The sequence below is a fragment of the Cottoperca gobio genome, chromosome 22, assembly GCF_900634415.1.
Source record: "Cottoperca gobio chromosome 22, fCotGob3.1, whole genome shotgun sequence".
NCBI classification, from domain to species: domain Eukaryota; kingdom Metazoa; phylum Chordata; class Actinopteri; order Perciformes; family Bovichtidae; genus Cottoperca; species Cottoperca gobio.
Window position 1 is genome coordinate 12528911 of NC_041376.1, and position 21543 is coordinate 12550453.

At 42.5% G+C, this 21543-nt stretch overlaps 3 protein-coding genes across 3 annotated transcripts; 2 read left to right on the forward strand and 1 right to left on the reverse strand.

Annotated features, from left to right (window-relative positions):
- Nucleotides 1-135: 135 nt before the first annotated feature.
- adss1 (adenylosuccinate synthase 1) lies at nt 136-4452 on the forward strand. The gene is made up of 13 exons (XM_029460105.1): nt 136-392; nt 1388-1490; nt 1573-1635; nt 1731-1781; nt 1886-1952; nt 2082-2189; nt 2270-2351; nt 2447-2573; nt 2689-2843; nt 3408-3532; nt 3714-3811; nt 3910-4059; nt 4292-4452. The coding sequence occupies exons 1-13, from the start codon at nt 204-206 to the stop codon at nt 4342-4344; spliced, it is 1371 nt and encodes a 456-aa protein (XP_029315965.1). The 5' UTR covers nt 136-203; the 3' UTR covers nt 4345-4452.
- A 546-nt stretch (nt 4453-4998) lies between these two features.
- Nucleotides 4999-9310, forward strand: siva1 (SIVA1, apoptosis-inducing factor). The gene is made up of 4 exons (XM_029460107.1): nt 4999-5208; nt 5618-5806; nt 7916-8069; nt 9070-9310. Exons 1-4 carry the CDS (start codon nt 5088-5090, stop codon nt 9116-9118), a joined length of 513 nt encoding a protein of 170 aa, XP_029315967.1. The 5' UTR covers nt 4999-5087; the 3' UTR covers nt 9119-9310.
- Nucleotides 9311-13116: 3806 nt separating this feature from the next.
- zbtb42 (zinc finger and BTB domain containing 42) lies at nt 13117-19479 on the reverse strand. The gene is given in 3 exon segments (XM_029460771.1): nt 13117-17663; nt 17665-18875; nt 19194-19479. Coding segments are annotated over 3 exon segments (1614 nt in total). The 5' UTR covers nt 19198-19479; the 3' UTR covers nt 13117-17264.
- Nucleotides 19480-21543: the final 2064 nt, after the last annotated feature.

Consider the following 21543-nt stretch of genomic DNA (forward strand, 5'->3'; position numbering starts at 1 on the left):
ACCTCCTCTCATCCCTGTGAGTGCCGTGTGAAGGCTATTCTCTCGTTCGTTAAACAGCCTTGGAGACAAGTCGCTCGATCGCTGCTACGCACCACTGCGCGTCTGCCTCTGACATCACCGGCTATGAAGTTACAGATATGGGAACGCCACTCTTGGAGACAGCTTAGTCTTCTTGAGACGGGCAGGCTCACGCTACTGCCATCATGTCGCTCACCTGGTCGGCGAAAGACCACAAAAACATGAATCAAGGCGCAGCGACCGGGCAGAAGCGCTCGCGCAACGACACGGGGAACAAAGCGACGGTGGTGCTCGGTGCGCAATGGGGAGACGAGGGCAAAGGGAAAGTCGTCGATCTGTTGGCGACTGAAGCTGACGTCGTCTGCAGATGCCAGGTAAATGTCTGGATTCGTGATTTCAGATGAGCATTCACAGGGGCCTGTTATTGTATTATCGCTAAAGGCCATTTTCTCTATGAATCCATTATCTGTCACTAGCTGGCCTGTTAAAGCGCAACAGGTGCGCAGATTGGAGACGCTTGTACCTCTTCAAATTGGGAAATACTATACAGAATAATCGTATTTATTGGCTGGGAAACCTTTTTGCAATTATAATAAACCATATTGAGTATGTACTGTGGTTTTATAACTGCACTCAATGATTTAAATATGGGAATAGGTGGATTGCGGGCATTTAACTCAAATTTCAAAACATGCCAAATGTCTTTCAACTTTTAGCATATGCAAGTACAATTTGTATAAGCGTGGTTTCTCTGAACCTAGTGTAAAGTTGCTCTGACTGACTCATTCAGTTGATCACAAAGAGAATGAATCAGAATTAGGTTTATTGTCAAGTAGGTTTTCACGTACTAGGAATTTGCTTTACTAAACATAATTTGAGATGCATAATAAAAACAACTCCAGACAGGTCACTTTCTGTCCACTCACATAGGACCCTGTGGTCAGGAATCAGAGGTCACTCCAGCCCTGGGAAACAAGGTGAAACCTGCCAACAGTTGCTGTGTTGTACTTTCTCCACTGACATGACTAGCACCCTGTGTTCTGGAGGCTTGAGCCCCACCCACTGGGCGAGAGAGAGGTCACATTCTCAGGCTGGCTTGATATGTGAGAAGGCCAGGACTTAGCCAGAGGGGGAACATAGAGCAGTAGATCCACCACCAACAGCCAAGTCTGTTAAAATAGGTGCTGGGAAAATGAATTGGCAAGAGGGGTGGCTTATCACGTCTCACGAAAATAAGACAAGACGTGTGTGGCTGAATGTTCTGTGATCTAGGGTGTTAATGCCATACTGTACTTGATTATATCATCAAAACATTAACAGTTTAAACTATCACATCATGATACAGTTTGTACCCTGCTTTAACTTATAGGGGGGCAACAATGCAGGACACACGGTGGTAGTGGAAGGCAAGGAGTACGACTTCCACCTTCTCCCCAGTGGAATCATCAACTCCAAAAGCATATCGCTCATCGGTAATGGCTTTAATATTCAACTTTATTCAGACAGACATTTTAAGAATATTAGCGTCTACATATTCCTCTTCCTCTCTTGTAGGTAATGGAGTGGTCATACATCTACCTGGCCTGTTTGAAGAAGGCGATAAGAATGAAAAGAAAGGTATTTTAAGAAAGGATGCACTTCACACATGATGCACTAGTGGAAATTAAGATTTGTGTATACTCACAGAGACGTCCTTTCTATCCTCTGACCAGGTCTGAAAGGCTGGGAAAAGAGACTAATTGTCTCAGACAGAGCTCACCTTGGTATGTATAGTATATATCAAAGTGGTTTACTTTTTTCAAATAAGCATAAATCATATTTTAAGTGCTTGAGGCCCTTTATTGACTTGTTTGCTGTCCCTCCGCAGTGTTTGACTTCCACCAGGTTGTCGACGGCTTACAGGAATCTGAAAGACAAGCACAAGAAGGAAAGAAGTAAGGATGATGGAGGACAGAGCTGCCAACAGATATTACTCCCCAGTACTCTACAGTCAGTACAAATCTACTTAAATTCCATTCAGTATTTTAACATCACTCTCTTTGTCTTGTGTTTCACAATAACAGCATTGGAACAACCAAGAAGGGCATCGGACCTGCATACTCCAGCAAAGCGTCTCGCACTGGCCTACGCGTATGTGACCTCCTGGGTGACTTTAAGGACTTCTCTATGAGGTATGGATTGTGGGAAAAAGCCATTAAGACCAAGACCAAGACCAATACTATAATTGTGACATGATTACCTTTCCTTTCAGATTCAAGAACCTTGTCCACCAGTATCAATCCATGTACCCAGCCTTGAGTGTTGACGTCGAGGACCAACTGAAAAAACTCAAGGTAGATATTGATGAAGCTGAATATTGCAAAAGTTTGGAATTATTGTTGTTTCCTCCATCAGCGAAACAGATTTCTGACTTCCTGGTTTGCTGCAGGAATACGGTGAGAGATTGCGGCCGATGGTGAGAGACGGAGTGTATTACATGTATGAAGCTCTTCATGGATCTCCAAAGAAGATTTTGGTAGAAGGGGCTAATGCTGCTCTCCTCGACATTGACTTTGGTAGCGTCAGCAGTTATAATATGGATTTTGGTTTATTTTGTTTGTAGCTTTTTGAAATGTGTTTTTATGTGGATTTGAGTAGGAGTCAGTGCTATTGTGACATTTTTCTCTTTAGGCACATATCCTTTTGTGACATCATCAAACTGCACTGTGGGCGGGGCGTGCACCGGTCTCGGCATCCCTCCGCTAAATATTGGGGATGTGTTTGGTGTATCAAAGGCCTACACTACCAGAGTGGGAATTGGAGCCTTCCCCACAGAACAACTCAATGTAAGAGCTTGGTGTTGCATAAGTCAATTAGTAATATTACACAGACTAGATATTGTCACACGTCTTTGCTTTCTTGCTTTCTTTGCCCTCATATTGTGTGAATAGACGCACGGTATGTGATGGAACTCACTGATATTGGGCCTGACATGTAGAGTCTGTGTGTGGCTGACACACAGGCAGCAGGGTGGAGGGGAGGAGTGGAGTGGGCGTTCTCTGGCCGAGTGCAGCTGTTAAATTTTGTGTGAGACGGGCTCAATCGCTCTTTACCTCTTTTGCAGGTCACATGTTCACAGGGATAAATTTAGGGCCAAATGTTCAGGATATATTTACTGTGTGAGCTTGGGTTATGTTACTTGTCACGGGAGCTGACCGTAGGGACATAGGTCAAAATGCTAAAAATTAATCCTCCCAGCCCGTGTGAAGTTTTATTGTACTCAGCTGTGTTTATAACTAGTGTAGTGCTGGAATATTCTTAGTTTTGTGTTGAATTATTAAATGCCTGACATTGTTTAAGTTCCTGAATAATAAAGTAACGTTCATTTGCTCCTGTTTACTGTTCTCTAGGCAGTAGGAGAGCTGCTGCAGACAAGGGGTCATGAGGTGGGTGTCACCACAGGAAGAAAGCGGCGTTGTGGCTGGTTGGATCTTATCATCGTCAGATACGCTCATATGATCAATGGCTTCTCTGCGTGAGTGGCTTGAACAGTTTAAGCAAATCATCAGGTGTTTTGTGATTTGTTGTGTTTGAATATTGAAGCACATTTACCCAGCAAGCATTAAAACATTTCTGCACCGTCATAAATCACAATATAATAATGATAAACGGCACATGTTTAACAGTTATTCTATGACATGTTACCTGTCCAACAGCATTGCTTTGACAAAACTTGACATTCTGGATGTGTTGGATGAAATTAAAGTTGGAGTCGCCTACAAAGTCAACGGAAAAAGAATTCCCCATTTCCCAGGTAATAAAAACAAATACATCCACATGTAGAATAAGACTCATAAACCCATCTGCTTTGTTTGATGATAGCAAGCACTAATTGATTTCTTTCAATCATAGCCAACATGGACGTTTTGAACAAAGTGGAGGTTGAGTATGAGACCTTCCCTGGTTGGAAGACGGACACGTCTGCAGCCAGGAAGTGGAACGACCTCCCAGCCAAGGCACAAAACTACATCCGCTTCATTGAGAACCACATTGGAGTTCCCAGTATGTTTGACTCAAAATAACAAACTTACATATTGTAATTATTTGCTATAAAAGAGCTATTGTCAACACTTCCCCTGAAGGCCTTCGAATTAAAATAGATAGTAATGCAAAGACCGCATGATATCCATCAGGTGGCACTGTTAGACTTATCAAAAATAGCTTTTTTCCAATATGGAGAGTTATGACATCTGCAGTTTCTAATCTTTCTCTCCCTTTTTTTGTCTCTCTTTAGTCAAGTGGGTTGGTGTTGGAAAGTCCAGGGAGTGCATGATCCAGATGTTCTAAAGGGAAATCTGTATCTCCCCTTGATGGAGAGACGATGTGGCATCTTTTCATCATCTAAACTGATTGTTCTCCTCATTAGTAAATAAACAAAACATTGTTTAAACAGTTTGTTTTGTTGCAGTCAAATATTCTTGTCCTTTTATTATTACAATTTCATTTAATTATAGGGTAAGTGTCACTGTACTGCCGTATCACCAATTAAAACAGCACAAATGTTTTCAAATAAAAGTCAACAGAACCATGGAAATATATAGCCCTTAAACCATACAGTGTTAAATATATCTGTATTTCACAATACAGACATATTTAACACTGTATGGTTTATGTGTCGATCATTACTTTAAGTAAATTAATCAAGAGAAAGAAATATCATCCACTCATTTAAGCCATCATGTGATGGAAAGACATACACACTTTTTTTTGTTTGTTATCTAAAAAAAGTTCTTATTTTCCTTGGTTGTAATCGTGCTGTTAATGTGTGCATTTATATTCCAAGTGTTCCACCAATCTCCAGCTATTCATTTCTGAAATAAAATAAATAAAATACGACATTCGTGGCAGCCCATGAAGGCAGCAATGTGGAAAATCACGTGACATAAAAGCAGTTGTCGGATTGGTTATGAGCTTTCATGTGACAATAAAGGATGCGTGTGATTGGCTCGTTGGTGTCTCCGTTGCAATATTCCCGCAACAAACAATTATTGAAGTCTGTAGTACCACGACTGGACTTTTTCTCTGAGAAAATGCCGAAACGAGCTTGTCCTTTTCCGGAAACCTTCTCCTCCCAATACAAAATACATGTCGGTCAACAGGAGCTGAATAATTATGGCGTGTTTGGGAACATATATAGGCAAGAAATCTACGGTAAGTACGTGTCTGCGTTCCCGTTGTAGCTAATGCTAGCTTCGTCGTTGGCTTGCTTAAGTTAGCAGTCGTTGGATACAAACAAGTCATCCAAATACAGCCACAAAACAGTCGCGTGGGTCCCATTTTTTTCTTCCGTTCACGTTCCTAAAACGATTACACGTGTACAATTCGTGTGATTTCATTCATTTGGTTTATTGACTTTAAAAACAACTTTACAGTCTCTTTACGGAAAGTATAGCGGCTGTTGAACAGTATATTCATGGTTTAGTTGACAATAATGGCAGCTCGCCTCTGAACTACCACAATGCTATCCGACTGGTTGTAAACATTAGCTTCTTGGGCGGTCAGACAGCTGTGGTAGTCACGTGTTATTTCACTAGTTAAGAGTCTATTTTCTTTCTCATAGCAAAGACGAAGAACTTGCTCTTCAGCGGCGCCAAGGCTGTGATGGGCAAACTATGGACTGGAGAGGAGAGCTGCACCGACCCGCAGCCCACTGGACAAGCGGAGACACCTGCATGCAGCCAGACACTGCTGAGAGGACAGACACTGATTGGACATGATGGGAGACTGACAAGAGCAGACGCTGCACAAGGTGAGCCTGAACTGACAGGCAGGTGAAAGGATGGCTACACTATTTTGAGTAAAATATGGAAAGACTGCATGACAAATATAGTCGGATGTGTCAAATAACACATGCGTGTGCACACTTAACCAGTCACGTAGCAGCCAGCACCAGTTCAGCTATCTATTTCAAGGATTCAAGGATTTTGTTGGAATCAAAGCATTAAAAGAAACATGAAATAACATTATTTAGAGTAACACAGAAACGGTAGCACAGCATCAATAAACAAACATAATCATTGAAACTGCAATAAGAACAAAACATGATGACTATCCTGTCATCTGCATAAGAGTATGACAAGCATAGCATTATAATCAATATCAAAATACATCAAACATCCAGTGGCAACAACATTCAAATATTTTAATTACAATAGCATTTAAACAATACAATGGAACAAATTAAAGTAGCCCTAAAGGAAGAAAAACGTGTATATTTTTACAAGAATGTATAGTTGCATATAAACAATTTTAGAATAACTATGCTAGGAGTGTTTTTAAATTTATATTATACAGAATAGAAAACTTTGGTCGTAGTGAGAAGAGGGTAGTACAAAAGATGGTGTTATGGTAATGTGCAAAACCATTTCCTATAGCTGCTTGTCCTCTATAATGAATCGTGGTGCAGGAGCTAACCCTAACCTTCTAAACACATTTCTATGACGGGCCAGACGGTAGTCACTAAAACAGAAAACCGAAGTGTCATTGACACCAAGATAGTAAGCAAAGTCCAAACATGTGATAACAGTGACATCTACTGATGTAAGCAAGGCAGTAGCTTGGTCCTCTAAAGCAGTGGTTCCCAAACGGTGTGCTGCCGCGGGACAAATCCCGGTGTGCAGTGGGATTTTGAAACAATTAGGCCTATTGCATTTAACTGTACACAAGGTTTATAATTTGCTTCAGTGTTTCCCCCTAGGTTTACCGCTTTGGGGGGGTGCTCACCGGGTGTGTGGCGTGGATTGTAGTTAGTTCTCCCCGCTCCTTTCCTCCGCTCTGTAGGTGTGTGCGCATGAGTGTGCGTCAGCTGTTGGGGGGGGAAACACTGCACTTTATCGATACTTTGTCCTACACACTTATTTCACAATATAGAAACAATAGGTGTTATATGCTTTGGCCTAAATATATAAATAAAACGATCATTTAAAAAAGTAATCTGTCAAAGCGAACCCCGTTTTAGCCATTTGCGCATGGTGGGAAATATTAGAGTGTGACACATCAAAGGCTCTCTGCTAGTGTGAAGGAGAATAGCTTCTTACAAGGACAAGGCTAAATAAATGTTCACACAGTGATAAGATGTGTTAAAGAAGGGATTTTGCCCGGATATGAACTCAGGTGTGCCTTGAGAATTTGGCTTGGTCTTTGGTGTGCCTTGGCCACAAAGTTTGCGAACTCCTGCTCTAAAGCATGCTGACACACCAATAAAAGTCCAAATCCTTTGGAGTCCCTGAAGCGATCACTGAAGCTGCTCCTCCCAAAACAAGACCTTACAAGTCCAAAACTGAGGGTGCGTTCAGCGTTCCTCATGAGGTTAAAACCTCGTGAAAATGGTCAACTTTGTGAAGTTTAAAATTGTACCTGCCCTCAAACAGCTGACCAAGTAGAAACCCCAGACTTAAACAAGTACAAATACCATTACACCTGAGCAGAAACACTGTGTGGGAAAGCACAAAGACAGCCGTTCATACTAAAATTGCTGTAATTTTGGAAGAATACCAACGTGATTAGGATCTCTGTGGCCAGTATGAACAGAAGTAAAGATTGCATTTCATTACACACATGGGCATGTCAGTATTGTTTTTAGATGATCTGTCCTTTTAATGAACCACCCAAATACCTGCTGAATGTGGGGTCACATTTCTTTTATTTTAACAAGGGTACTAAGGCCACAAAGCACATGTTTCTTTATGGCCTTAGTAAGTTCAGTTGACTCCAAGGCCAAGAGCGTATTACTTCAGGTTACGCTTTTCACCAGCAGATGTCAGGGTTGTCACAGATTTGGATGCTCCGTTTGGTTACTTTTTAAATTTTTTGTTGCTAAATGCTTATCCAGTGTACTGTATGTGTGCTTCGTGTCTAGGTGTACCAGTGGCTTCTACAGGCTGCTGTGTGTGTCAAAAGAGCCAGGGGTCCCGGACACCGTGCTCCCAATGTGACCGTCTCGCCTGTTCCTCCTGTACCCGACAGTGCTCCAGCTGCTCCGGCCTTTGCTGCTCTGTCTGCACCATCATAGAGTAAGTCCAAACTTGATTTTCCTTTTCACTCAGTTTCCCAAATGCCTTTGTTATACTAATGCACAAACATATTTGCAAGCTACACGTTTCCGCCATTGTTGTAGTTTAAAAAGGCTATTAGTATCCATATTAGTATTATTTGCATTCCTTGTGTTAATTGTGACAGAGGCATTTTTTGATAAAACTTTCAAATGAGCTGGTTCTCATCTGTTCTGTGTAAAGGCATTCCTCTTGTGCTCGTACTATGGAGCGCACTCTGAGCTGCAGACTGTAGTACTGTCGGGTTTGTGTGCATCAATGTCACGGGGCCTGTCGATTTTATAAGAAAATGAGACTCTTAAAGAACTCGCAGACAAACCAAAACTCCACTCACCCATGAATGTTGTTGGAATCTAATCCGTTTTGATCAAAGTTGCGAACAGGGCTCTAAAGTGAGTTTGATGGATGTGAAGACATCAAAAAGCAACAGAAGCAATAAGGAAAATGGCTCCTTTTTTCATCTTTTTGAGTCTGAAGAAGAAAAGCACTTTTACAGTGACCTTTCAAGCCAACAGGGGGTGCGTATTTGATGCTTAAAAAAAACTCCTGAGAACTTTAGGTGGAGTCCTTGGTACAAGAGTTATTTTTAGCAAGAAAACTTTTAAATGAATAGTTTCCATTCAGTTACTCATGTCTGAACGAGCAGGATCCAGCAACCATTGCTTAAAATGTAAGCCTAATTAACCAAAGGGCTTACCATTCCATTGAGCGCAAGTTTTGAAACGCGCGTTAGTGTTTCTAGACATCGTTTGCTTTGCACATCTTATTTTGTGGCTGTTGCAGGTCGGCCATTATTCAGAGTTTGATGGTTCAACATCTGGGTCCTCCTTTCCATGTCATGCCTTTTTTTTAAACAAGACACTGAAACTCGACCTCTTAATGAGTGTGTAGTATGGTGAGAAATCAGATTTTGGAAAAGAAAAATGCTAAATAATTGTAATATTTTCTCTTTGTTCCACAGTTACAGCGGGCAGTACGATGAAGTGCTGTGCTGCAGTTGCTCGACGTAAAGGAAGGCCAACGGCGGGATCGAGAGATTATGCATGAATATATATCTATTTGCCTCGTATGATATTTCTAAGATGGCGTTTTATATCTGTGATTTTCTTTTTATGTGATCCAAATGATTTTGTGTGTGTATATATGTATTGTATCCCAAAAGTAATTGAAATAAACTTGAAAGACTTTTCTATACAGTTAAATATTGTGATTTTATTTTTTCACTGCATCTTTTAATTGTCACAGTATGTGTTTTGATTAATTAATGGGGCACAGTGAGGTAATTACTGAATAATGCAGGGATCAAGTGTCTGACCAAGAATCAGCCAATTAGCTGAAAGGTTCCCCGACTGTCTTGTGTTGTCGATGCATCAGCAGGTGGCAGCACACTTCAAGGACTCAGCTGAGGGCTGAGCTCCTTTCAGACTGAGCCATATTCAGAGTCATACACAAACCCTGCTTCCCCATTGGATGAGCACATTCTCACTATGCTTAATAAGCACATTTTCTGCCTTTTTCGTTGGAAGTATGAAAGTTTTTGTCTCTGCAATGATAATGAAATTCCAATCTGGTCTGTCCGGACTGACCTTGAGAATCTGCTATGAAATGTGTTTATTAAAACAAGAAGACCCCAGAGGTTGAGCAGAACTTTGATGATCCCTTCTGGACATGACCTTGAGGCGCGTCACTGATGAAGACTGCTTTCAGGGTCTGGTATCGTAACATTGTGAGTAATTGTTCTCGACGGCAGAAGTCCTGAACACTGCTTTTGTACAAATCAATCACATGACATGGTGTTATAGATATTAGCTTGGATGAGTGCACTTCCTGGAGCTTAATGCAAGTGTGCCTATGAGCTGTTGAGTCATCCCCTTGCTCAGCGGGCCAGTTGTGGCTCCAGTCTTTGGGGAGCTCTGCAGTTGGTGTTCGAGGGCACTGCTTGATTTCTGGCTGAATGAACCGACAGCTGCTGGCAGGCAAGGCGTCAAGTTGTCTGCACATTTCTTGATAAGACTTTAAGGAACTCGGAGGTGGACTTGAAACACATTTATTTTATTTTTGAATTAAAGATAAAACAATCACTATAACTCTGTTTTCAGCCAATAAATGGTAATATTTATGAGTTACAGGCCTGAAACGTTGAGTCAAACGGATTGTTAATCCATTATTACTAATACTACAAATTACTAGTGAAGTTTGAAATATCTAAAGATTTGTTTCGTCTCTGATTGTATCCAGAATTCTAATCTGTAGAGCCTCACAACTGTTTTTGATGAGGAAGAGCTAAGATGTGCACTTGTAAACTCGCTGTGAATGTGTTTTGCTGAATGAACCGAGTCAGTTGATGAAGCGAGCATCTCTTTGAGCGACCTTTTTGATCTGGGAGATGAGTTAGTTCGAACCAGCTGAGTAGCCATGTTTCCACCATCGAAAAGTCCCTTCATCATCCAGTTGTTTCAGCCTATTTCCTGTGATACATCACTGCAATCCTTCCCTTAGCACGCTTGTGTCTCGAAGAAAAGGAGTGATGTGTGGAGAAAAGGGAGTTGTCTGAAAAGAACAGAATCTCGAGATTTATTCACTGTTCCCTCAGTTTAATCTCAGCTATTGCCTCTAAACCCTTCAAGAAAATAGTATTGGTTATAAAGTAGGTCTCGCCTCTCCCAAATCTGAAAAATTAGGACTAAAAAGAATTCACTTGGACTCAGGCGAGTCGTACCTAAATCACTTCTGTAATGTCTGTCACCCAAAACATTTAGCATATTCTTGACTTATTAGAGGGAGGGATGCTGATGCTCCTCTCCCCTCCCTGCTCTCTGTTAACCCCATAATGATGTGTTTATGTACCTTCAAAAAAACAGAGTGCAGCTGTCAAGGTTTTCAGCACATCCCCATCCGTGACATTCAAAGAAATTGTGCATCTATGGGCTGGGCGTCTGCGAGGAGATGGGGGCCACATAATCACCCACGGCGCTCCAGACAGGACCAACTGCAGTCGGCCAGCGGGAGCACGTGGCTTTGTCTTTCACCCATTCTTGTGGGGACCAGCTGTGGTCTGAGTGTGATGCTGCTGCTATAAATATGCGTCAACGAGTGTGAGTAAGTGACAGCTGTACAGTGGACCAAGGACACACTGTCTTGGCACTGTCAGGGCGAGCCACTCCAAAAAAGGCAAACCTAGTGTGAGAGCACTAGTTGATATGTATTTATGCACTTGTAGCAATTGAAGTGTGCGATACACAGTTCAGATTGTAGCTTTAGATTGTGATTAGGACTTTAAATGCTGCTTCAAATGTGCATGCAACCTTCCAAGTTGGCAATAGTGGTCACTTATTGAGATAATTTTTTTTACACCAGACTATTATATTATTAATTGGGAATTATTATTCTTTATTCTTGGGGCGCAATGTGTTTTTCTGAAAGTCAAAAGAATTGCTCCTCCAAAATTAAGTGGATGATAACCATATGCAAGCATGTTCATACGGAGAGAGAAAAAGAAAAACACCCATGTGTGTGTGTGTGTGTGTGTGTGTGCGTGCATCGTCTGTACACAAGCGCATGTGTGACTGTGTTTGTGTGCCCTTTTCAAGTGTGACCACCTGTCTTTTGTTAAGAAATAAATAAATAAACACAGGCCACACCAGCTGTCCCTGGCAGTCCGTCCCCTCAGAGGTCAAGGGCTCCCACCGCTGGCCTTGTTGAGGTGGTGGACACTTACAACTTTCCTCTCAACTTCTCTCAAGTACCTCTAAACACACACACAAACACACACAAAACCACTCGGAGCCAAATGAGCCGGGCTTTGAGCCTCGGAGAGGAATGTTTTATTACACCATCGAGTTACACTGCACATATCCCAGCTCGTCACCCTGCAGCTAAGCCCTATCACATGGCCCCTGCTTTCCATGTGAGGGTTTGGGTCCATAAGAAAAGCACAAGCACCAGGCAGTCTAAGCCCTGGATAGGCAGATGTGAGATGTTGGTGCCAGCGAGCGCTCTGAGGCCTGCTGCTGTGGATGTTTACAGTGCGAGGTGGCCGCAGCATTGCAGAGGGCCCTTATTTACTGGGAGCTGGCTGGGGCTGCTCAGGGTGTTTATAAATGATCTTGGGAGGACATTGTTTTCTTTATGTTGGAGCTGCCTGGCTAGCGCCGCTGTGTCGTCTGTTTGTGCATAAAGTACGTGCTGGGGAGCTGGGCCAGACAATAGCCTGGCTGAGCTACTACCCACGCACACAATAGAGTGGTGGGTTGAGGCCGAGGTTTGGGGCCGTGGTTTTGGGGGCTGTGGGGGGTGGAGGTAGGAGAGATGGGGGCAGGGGCAGTTGGATGCAGCCCTTGTCTATATGGTGTTCTCAGAGTGGGTGAGCTGGGATTGGGGGAGGGTGGTGGGAACTCGAGCACATCCCCATTGGGATCACGTAGCAGAGCAGCTGGATTTCTTTCATGGTGCAGCGGGGAAATAATTAAAAGTACTCGCCATTGAAAATGTCCAGTGAATTGGCATTAAGTTCTTCAATAAGTAGACACATATTTACTTACAAATGGATGTGTGTGTGTGTGTGTGTGTGTGTGTGTTGCAGATGCAATCAAGTTGAGTTTTAGTAATAATTACAGAACACTGTCAACTGGCTTTGTTATCCCAGGTTTATCTCTTTTGGAGAGAGCTGGCAACAGGTCAGGAACAATGGGAGCCCATCTTGAAAAGGCTCCGTCCTTGAGCTGAGTTTATGGTTTCAGAGGGATAGTGCCTGTCAGACCAGCAGTATTATCACTTTCTGTTGTCTCTGTACACATTGAAGTTCTGCCCACACATACACTATCTGCCCGATTGTTGCTGCTGCGTGTAAGACGAGGGCTCTTCTACAATGTTCTTTGTGTATCAGAGTGTACTTTGTCTTTTCTTATTGAATTCAAAGCTCATCTTCTGCTTAAAGTATTTTGTCTGAAAACTAGTGTGAGTGCATAAAGAATAAAGATTAGTTAATGAATACAAATCCACACAGAGAGAAAGTTGTTCCATTTAATTCTATGCATAATCTTAAGAAAGACCTAAAATCAAGATTGTCACATTTCCACAGCACACGCACACAAGCACACTCCAAAAGCGCAAACAAAGAAAATGCACATACAGTTATAGATCAAAAGTAAATTGCCTCAATATCTAAGCAATGTCAATTCTGCATAAAGATTGTCCTCTAATCTCTACACCACTAACGCTGAAGCAATTGATTACTATAAAATATACCTTTCTTATTAAAAAATTATATTAAATTCTAATGGCATTTCTACAAATTCTATTAAAAAGATTTTCATTCAGCATTTAGAAGCATGTTTTTTTTTTTTTTTTTTTTTTCCTTTACCAAATTAAAACAGAGACAGTCAAATGTTGCACAAGAAGCAAATGCAATAATAAATATTTCTCATGATTATACACAATTTCACAGTTGTAACCTGCAGAGGAGAAAATTCCAGTATCGGTAAAGTCTTTTTTTTCTTTTCTTTTTTTTTTTTTTTGACTTAAAGATCATACAGCATGAGTTAGGCAAACAGAGCCCTCAATCAAGAGTAGCGCTTTTTTTAAAGTCAACAATCAAAATCTCAGTGTTTCACATTCAACAGTGACATTAACTAAAGGAACAGACTGTTAGTTCCCAGTAGTATTGGCTACTAAAAAAAAACAAATCATGAAAAATGCTTGTCTTCAGTTTAACACGTCCAAAACAGATTTATTCACATAAAACAAAAAAAATGAAACGGTCAAATAAATCTCAGATGTAATATCTCGCAAAAACAGCAAAAATAAATGGACTTGAAAATTTTAATTTGTCTGATTTTTGACATGATAGAAAAACAGGAACAACAGTTGTGAATCACTTCAGTGGGCTTCTGTCGCTGTGATGTGAACTTTACCGCCGCAGTCAAGGGCAAAAAATGTACAATATAGAAAAAGGGCTTCTCCAGATGCAACACCTATTTGTGTGTCTACAAGGCACATTTGGTGATCATCCTGGAGGTATAAATAAAGACTGCAAACAATAAAAAGAAAAAACTCTTCACATATCGTTAGTTGTTCTACCTCTGTACACATGTACATTAGAGAATCAAGCAATTTAATTTGCACCACATAAGAAAAAAAAAAAAGAACTGAAACAGTGACAAAAGCTACATTCCTGTGTGTTCTGATTGAAGTATACATTATTAACGCAACAGCTATGTATCTGAAACATATTGTTCTAAGTGATTAAACTCTCAGGGCGTGCGAACGGCAGGAGTGTTTGTGCAAGTTAACAGGGAGCCAAATCACATTTCTTGAAAAAAAAAATAATAAAATAAAATCACACACAAGCCTCGTTCATTCAAGCCCCCGTTGCTGACTGCGTGTCAGGGAGTAGAATGAAAACAGATTGCAGTAATTCTGGGAGAAATGCTTCGCCTCGACTTGGGCTCTCTTGAAAAACCATTGCAAATGCTGAGAAATTACATGTGAATTCATTTCTGTGTCCTGAAAGAAGTCTTGGGGATTAACATAAAACGAAACAAAACACCTTAGGGTGTGCTATTTTGAAATGGATAGGTAGTCAGCACCTACATTTGACCTGTCGTCACAGTTGCCAGACATATTACTTTCAGTCTCTACAATTTTTCTAAATCTAGCACTTGGAAAACAATACTCCAATAATTCTGATATTCTCTTGATGGATGTGCAATCAAATCACCGTGGTATCTCCTCCATGTAGAGGAACAATGAAGCATTTATCTACAGCATGCTGGGATGAGGAGGGGGGGGGGGGGGGGGGGCTGTTCTTTGATGCCGCCAAACAATACACCTGTTTACAGTGTCCTTGGTCTCCCTTTGCTAAATACATTTCTCACATTCCAATGGCTCCATTCAATACAGAAAAGTGCAAAGAGAGACTTGCGCTGCCTTTTCTCCACACAGCTAGCGTAGAAATACACAATGATCCCTTGAGAACTACCTGGGATTTGGTTGTGGTGCGAGGGGGGGGAGGACAATGCCTGTATTGTCTCGTTTCTATAGGTAACTAATGCCGTATCAGTTTGGCTGCTGCTTGTGAACAACTGTTTCCTGTGGCAGAACAGCAGTCAGAGCGGTATTAACTGTTCTTGAATATGAAGAAGGAACCAAACTCCCTGGGGAAGACGTGACACTTTTAAGAGACTGCAGCCTTAATAAGACACCTGACTCTCTCTCGCTACCTGTAGCACGGACATGTGTTGTAACACGGAAAAAAACAAAAACAGTTTGATAAATAGAATATATATTTACATTAAATATACATATAGTAAGAAATAGCAGCCTAGACAATAGTGTTGAAACTATATGCATGCTTAAAACAAGTGCTTCTCTATGTTCCATGTGACAAATCTTGAGATTTCTACACGGTATATTAAAATACAATTACAGTAACTCGATTTGTACGGAGAAAAAAAGATGAACAGACAGCCCCAATACCAGTTAATGAGTACCAAGATCGCTAGGCAAGACGCGGCGTCTTTCAAGCTTATAGAAAATAAGGAGTACACCTACAGTAAACCCTGAACCAAGTCAAACTAATAAATAAATTCTGATCAAGTCTTCTCAGGACAGATTAGACAAAATATCACGAACTTGTAGTGCTACGTCCCCTGCTAAGAATCCAGATGACATTTATGTGAACAGACAGAAGAAAATCCATTTTTCTGCCAAAAGATTCTTTCCAAAAAAAAGGACAGCATCACTAAAGGCTCCAGCTTCATCAGTAGTAACATATACAGAGACAGTAAGAAGATATGATAATGTGAAAAGGTTAATTCAAAGAAAGAAAAAAAGTCAGTAGATTCAGCTCAATGGCACGTGGAGCACAGCTTTGATGAACAACAAAGTACTGAATATCCACCCGTCTCCCTCCCCGCCTGCTGAGGGTTTGCCCTTAACACCGTGTCAGTGTACCCTTTATGTCATACCAGGAAATAACAAGGTAATTTACTGGCAAGTTGATGAGCTTGATTATGTACTTTCATTACATTCTTCTAAATAATTCAATTAAAGGACGCTTGTGGATCAATTGGCCTTCCAGAGGAGACAATTACCTTTGTTACCACCTGGTATGTGGAGTGTTATCCAGATTCTTGCAAAAGGCCTTAAAAACGCAGTGGATTTGAGAAGAAGGCTTGGTGATATATTTCATTCTTGTTTAAGTAAGTACACGAGGTGAAGTGTTAAGAATTTCAGTAGGCACCAGTGTTACAGGCATTAGCTTTTAACTTCCCCCCTCTGATTATACAACTTTTTAAGTAGCAAATTAGAAGGCCATGACATTGATATGTGCTCACTCACATTAGAGACTAAAGACTTGGTATCTCACCCCAAGGCAAACAAAAAGAACAAATATGGTGATATGATGGTCTGCTTGCCTCTTGTTGTAAACAACATGAAACTGTCACCAACTTCATTTCAACCAAACAAAAACTAATACTTCCATGACAAAAATAATTATACTTCCAGTAGTCAAACTTCATTAGTTTTGCTGCCTTATGATACTTGTTAAGGACTAAACAAATCCCCCAAAATAAATAATAATAATAATAATAATAATAATAATAATAATAATAATAATAATAATGTAGGAGTTAAAAAAAAAAAAAAATCATATATTGCTACTTACGGACGGTTCTGATCTCCCATGTGCACAAATAAAAGTCTCACTCACTCTGACGATTGTATTAACATATGTTAGCATTAGCCATCACCCATTTACGAACATGGGATCAGCAAATATACTCCTCAAATAAACTCAACAGATTGACACAAACAAGACAGAAGACAGAAACAAACAAGTGCATCATCTACATTTGTTCACCTTCATCAACACAGATCCAGCTTGGGTTTCACAGCACCCATGTTTAGAATGAACAGCCTGCCTCTGACCATCATGTATGCCTGTGACACAGTCCAGCACAGGAAACAGCTCCAGTTTTAACGTTGCTACATCTTTAACTTGAGAAATGCCACATGGGGTAGAATCCAAAAAGAGAAGTCTCCAACAAACTGCCAACATGTGTGTGTACTATTGGGGGAAAGTGTTCAGTAGTAGTAGTATTCAGTGTAGGAAAAGACATTCTGTCTCATGTCATGGCACTGGTGAGAGGTGTTTTATCCAATGGCGAGAGTCTTGACAAGGCCACAGTGAAACTTCCTGATGTGGCGGTAGAGGTCCCCGGACTGGGTGAAGCGCCGTTCGCACCACTTACAAGCGTGAGGCTTCTCACGAGTATGAACTACAGCGTGCCGACTCAAGTTATGAGAGTACTGGAAGCTCTTGCCACACTGGCCACAGGTGTATGGCTTCTCCCCAGAGTGTGTGCGCTCGTGGCGCTTCAGGGTGTACATGCAGGAGAAGGTCTTGTTGCACTGCATGCAGGTGGGGACCGAGCCGTCGGGGGACAACTTTGAGCGAGCCCCGTCCTTCTCGCGGAAGTGTGAGCTGAGGTGCAGTTGCAGCACATGGGGGCTGGGGAAGACTTTACTGCAGAGGGGGCACACGCATACCTGTTGCCCCTGGGGGCAGGAGTACCCCGCTGGAGGTGGAGATGTCTGAAGAGGCCAAGTCGTCCTCCTCCTCCTCCTCGCTGTCCCCCAGCAGCCGACCCCTCCTCTCCTCTACCTCCCTGCCCGGGGCGCCATCCCTCCCTCTGCAGGCCTCCCCCTCCTCGTCCATCAGGTCCTCCTCTTGGGAGAGCAGGGCGGCTGTGGAGCCGTTGTTGCCTGGGAAGAGGGCAGCGAACCCTGTCACCACTGAGCTCCTGGCACTATTCCCAAAGCGCTGGCTCTCAGGGCTCATCGGCTCACTGTCCTCCTGCTCTGACAGCAAGTCGTGTTCGTCTTTAACAAGTGGCTCAGTGCCCTGCTGCTGGCTGTCGAGGGCCAGCTGTCCCGAGACGTAGGAGGGGTGTAAGGGATCTCTGCTAGACAGAGGCTTGAAAGACAAATCCAGTGCACAGTCCATGTCATCTGAAGCCCGGGACCTCTGGGACAGCGATACGGTGGAACTACTGACATCAGCTTTTGTTTTTCCAGCTGTTTGGACGCAGGGCTCGGCCTCTGCTGACAAATAATTGACACCTACAAGGTCCGGGGACCTGCCAGAGTGACCATTTGCCTTCTGCCTGCTCCGCGCAGACCTATCACAATCTGTGACAGCCAGCCTGACTTCGCTCTTGTCCATGTCAAACTCTTCTTTCAGGGGGGCCCTGAGAAGCCCCTGAGACTGTGTCTGGGGCTGTCGCCGGATGAGCTGCTTACTGTGCAGCTCGCCTTCCGAGGAATTTTCCCTGTCCAGACAGCCAAGTCCCAAACCCTCACTCATCTTTTCATCCGGAGAAGAGTGTTCCTTATCTTTAAGCTTGCCTTTGCACACTTTCACTATATCATACATGTGGAGGTAACTGGCTGCTGCCAGGACATCCTCCACCGGGAGAGAGCTGAAATCCAACTTCCCCTCATACATAAATTCAAGGAGCAGACTGAAAGCCGGGGCTGTCACAATGTCACTGTTGAGATGCACAACGTCCCTTTTGTCCAGCTGGTCCCTGTAGAAGAGATGGAAGTACATGCTGCAGGAGGCCAGCACGGCTCTGTGCGCTTTGAATCGAGCCTCCCCGACAAGAACAGTGCAGTCACAGAGGAAACCTTGGTGACGCTGCTGACTCAGACACTGCAGCAACTGGCGGCTATGGTCTGGGAACTCCATTCTTCCTTCATAACCTGATGAAAAACAGGAAAAACAGGATACTGGATAAACGAAATGAAGCCATTTAGAGGGCAGAGCGGTGCTGCGGTCAGAGGCAGACGCGAAGTCACCAAAAGCAGAGAAAACGTGAGGAATAACTTAACGCAAATAATTTTAAAGTATGAGCAAACACACAAGGCAATACACCTGTCATATTCTAAAATACAAGTTCATAAAAGCACTCTCAATCACGCAACTTTATTCAGAATCCATAAATAACTTTATTCAACTTGAGACCATAAATCCTACATTCTTTCCAGTGGTGCAGGATACGCTACGCTGCGCTCACCCACCCATGAATCCCGGTGTAAACGGATCCACTCTCCAAATGATCCCAAGTATTCCGGTTTCTAGTAGTCAGCCCGACTTCTTGAGCTTTCAAATTGTCGAAAAGTGGCGCACCGGCGCCTTTCCGATCGTTCACAAAAACAGCGGGTGTTTATAGAATAAGCAACCGGGAATGATAGCAGTCGTCCATCGGGGGGGAAGGAGGCTAACGTGAAAAAATAAGAGCAGTGCAGAGTGAGTAAACTGGTGCTCTGTTTGCTAATTACACTGCAAGCTGTGGAGTCAGCTGCTCTGACATCACCGCAATGGAAACGCTACCTCCAGCTGTGCTCCCCTTTATACCATATGTTAACTCTGGGCTATACGCAGTCCAAACTACACACATACGCACACACACAACTTGTACAAAAAAAAGGGAAATAAAAGAGTGGATTCATAAGTGTCACAAGATTGCACGGAATGTTTAACTTTTTTTTTATCGGGTCATTTATCACTAAAGAAAAATGCAGCGGTCAACCGCGGAGGAGAATAAAAAAAGCTTTGTGGCCCTTTTAAGCACTCCTCAGACACACGCGCACAACTGTGACATATTTGTTTAAAGGGTCAATTCAAAGCACAAAAAAAGCAGATGAAAAAAAAACTCAAGTGGATTTGATATTAAAGTTTGACGCTGTCGAAAAGATTATGCATAAGTGTAATTTTTTGCGCGCAGTATTAATATTTTAATAAGAGAAATAAAAGTGTAAAGATACAGGAGAGCCAAGGGCGCAGTAAACCGAGCTCCATGTCCGTGTTGGGAAACGCATTGCTAGGAGCCTTTTAAACAGCACAGGAACTCGCAGCAACTGCGCTGAACGAAGCGGCGAGGGGACACTATTTTAACTTTCGCTTCCTCCGTTTCAAAGCACACAAACACTGCACTTACATTTATTTCCGCCCGGTTCGTCGTGTTCTTTCCTAGAAGCCCCGACGTCCTTTCATGATGTGCGGCCAGATGTTCGCTTCTCCTTGTCGTTTCTTGAGCTTCAGTCCGACCCTGGCAAGGCAGGCTGCACTCAGCGCTGCTGTGTGTCAAGCAGGTTGATAATGGCACAAGTCTCGCGATATCGCGCGGCCACAATAAGTTCTGTACTACTCCGTGAATTCACACAGCGGCAGCAAGTAGCAGAGTACACTGGGAACATCAATTGGCTGTCTTAACAAAACACCTGCCCCATGAACGGGTGGGACTTTCAGTGTAATAAATCCGGAAGTATGCCAAAGTTGAGGAACGGACAAATAGAGAAACTAATGACCGACATCACAAAGAGTTTTATACTTTTTTTGTAAGATATATCTTTAAGTAGACTATCTAATCACTACAGTTGGATGTTTAAATGTGTTATTTGTTTGAAGAAACGCACCCTGTTTCCTCTTATATCCAGACCTGTTTGAAGATAATAGAATTGAAAAAGTTCAAATCTAGAATGTAAATTTGATTTGCAAGCACAATTTTTGTGTGTGGTTTTGTGTCTGCTGTGGATGAAAGCAACACTTTCTTTGTCTCAAAGAACTGGTATCTGCGGAAGTATCCAAACTGATACAAAGAATTATAAAATCATGCTTTGTTAATTTGGGAGGGTCAGTGGACTATAGGGAACTTTTTGAGGGCTGTTCTCTCTAATCCTACTTTGGGTTGTGGAATTCCCTGGCACCACACTACCCAGCGCCTTTGTTTTCTTAGACCACACCAGGTCCCTGGCTGTGACTTATTCAGCCTAAATTGTCTGAAGACAGGAATGATGCTGATTTATGTGGACTACGTTTGAAAAAAGTCGCTTCGAACTATCAGGCAATATAAAAAAAAGACAAGTCTCCGGAGTCTGCAATTGTTAAAGCTATAGATGGTGGCACAGTGGAGAAACAGGGGCTCGAGGTTGCAGCTGCTCATCTCGTGCCCCCCCCTCCTGTCCCTCCCTGTGCTCCCCCAACTGCTTCGGTCACCTTTGCCCTGTGTTCCAGCTGCCGTGTGTTTTGAAAGGGCCATTTGCAGCTCCTCGCAGCCTTCTGACACAGAGGGGAATGAGCAATGTGACGGGAGGCGGCAGCCACTGGTCGGAAGGGGCCACCGGCTAGATTCTTATCCACTTACTGCTTTATTCCATTTTTAGTCTGGCTGTTACAGAGGGTGGATATCTTGCACTCTGCTCATGTCCAGATGATCATTAGCGAGACAGTGTCATGCTCTCTAAATAAAAACTCTCTTTATTGTAGACTTAAAACATAATTGGTGTTGAGCAAGAAACAAAAATGATGAATAACTTCTCACTTTAGACAAAACAGCAAGCTAAATACTGAGACAGAAACATCAGATGC

What these genes read in the sequence shown, in the direction of transcription:
- adss1 (XM_029460105.1), top strand. Translation starts at nt 204, where the DNA reads ATGTCGCTCACCTGGTCGGCGAAAGACCACAAAAACATGAATCAAGGC. An exon ending in CGATAAGAATGAAAAGAAAG is followed by an intron (nt 1,636 to 1,730) that starts GTATTTTAAGAA and finishes TCCTCTGACCAG; the next exon opens with GTCTGAAAGGCTGGGAAAAG. An exon ending in ATGATCAATGGCTTCTCTGC is followed by an intron (nt 3,533 to 3,713) that starts GTGAGTGGCTTG and finishes CCTGTCCAACAG; the next exon opens with CATTGCTTTGACAAAACTTG.
- siva1 (XM_029460107.1), top strand. Translation starts at nt 5,088, where the DNA reads ATGCCGAAACGAGCTTGTCCTTTTCCGGAAACCTTCTCCTCCCAATAC. An exon ending in ATATAGGCAAGAAATCTACG is followed by an intron (nt 5,209 to 5,617) that starts GTAAGTACGTGT and finishes TCTTTCTCATAG; the next exon opens with CAAAGACGAAGAACTTGCTC. An exon ending in TCTGTCTGCACCATCATAGA is followed by an intron (nt 8,070 to 9,069) that starts GTAAGTCCAAAC and finishes TTTGTTCCACAG; the next exon opens with TTACAGCGGGCAGTACGATG.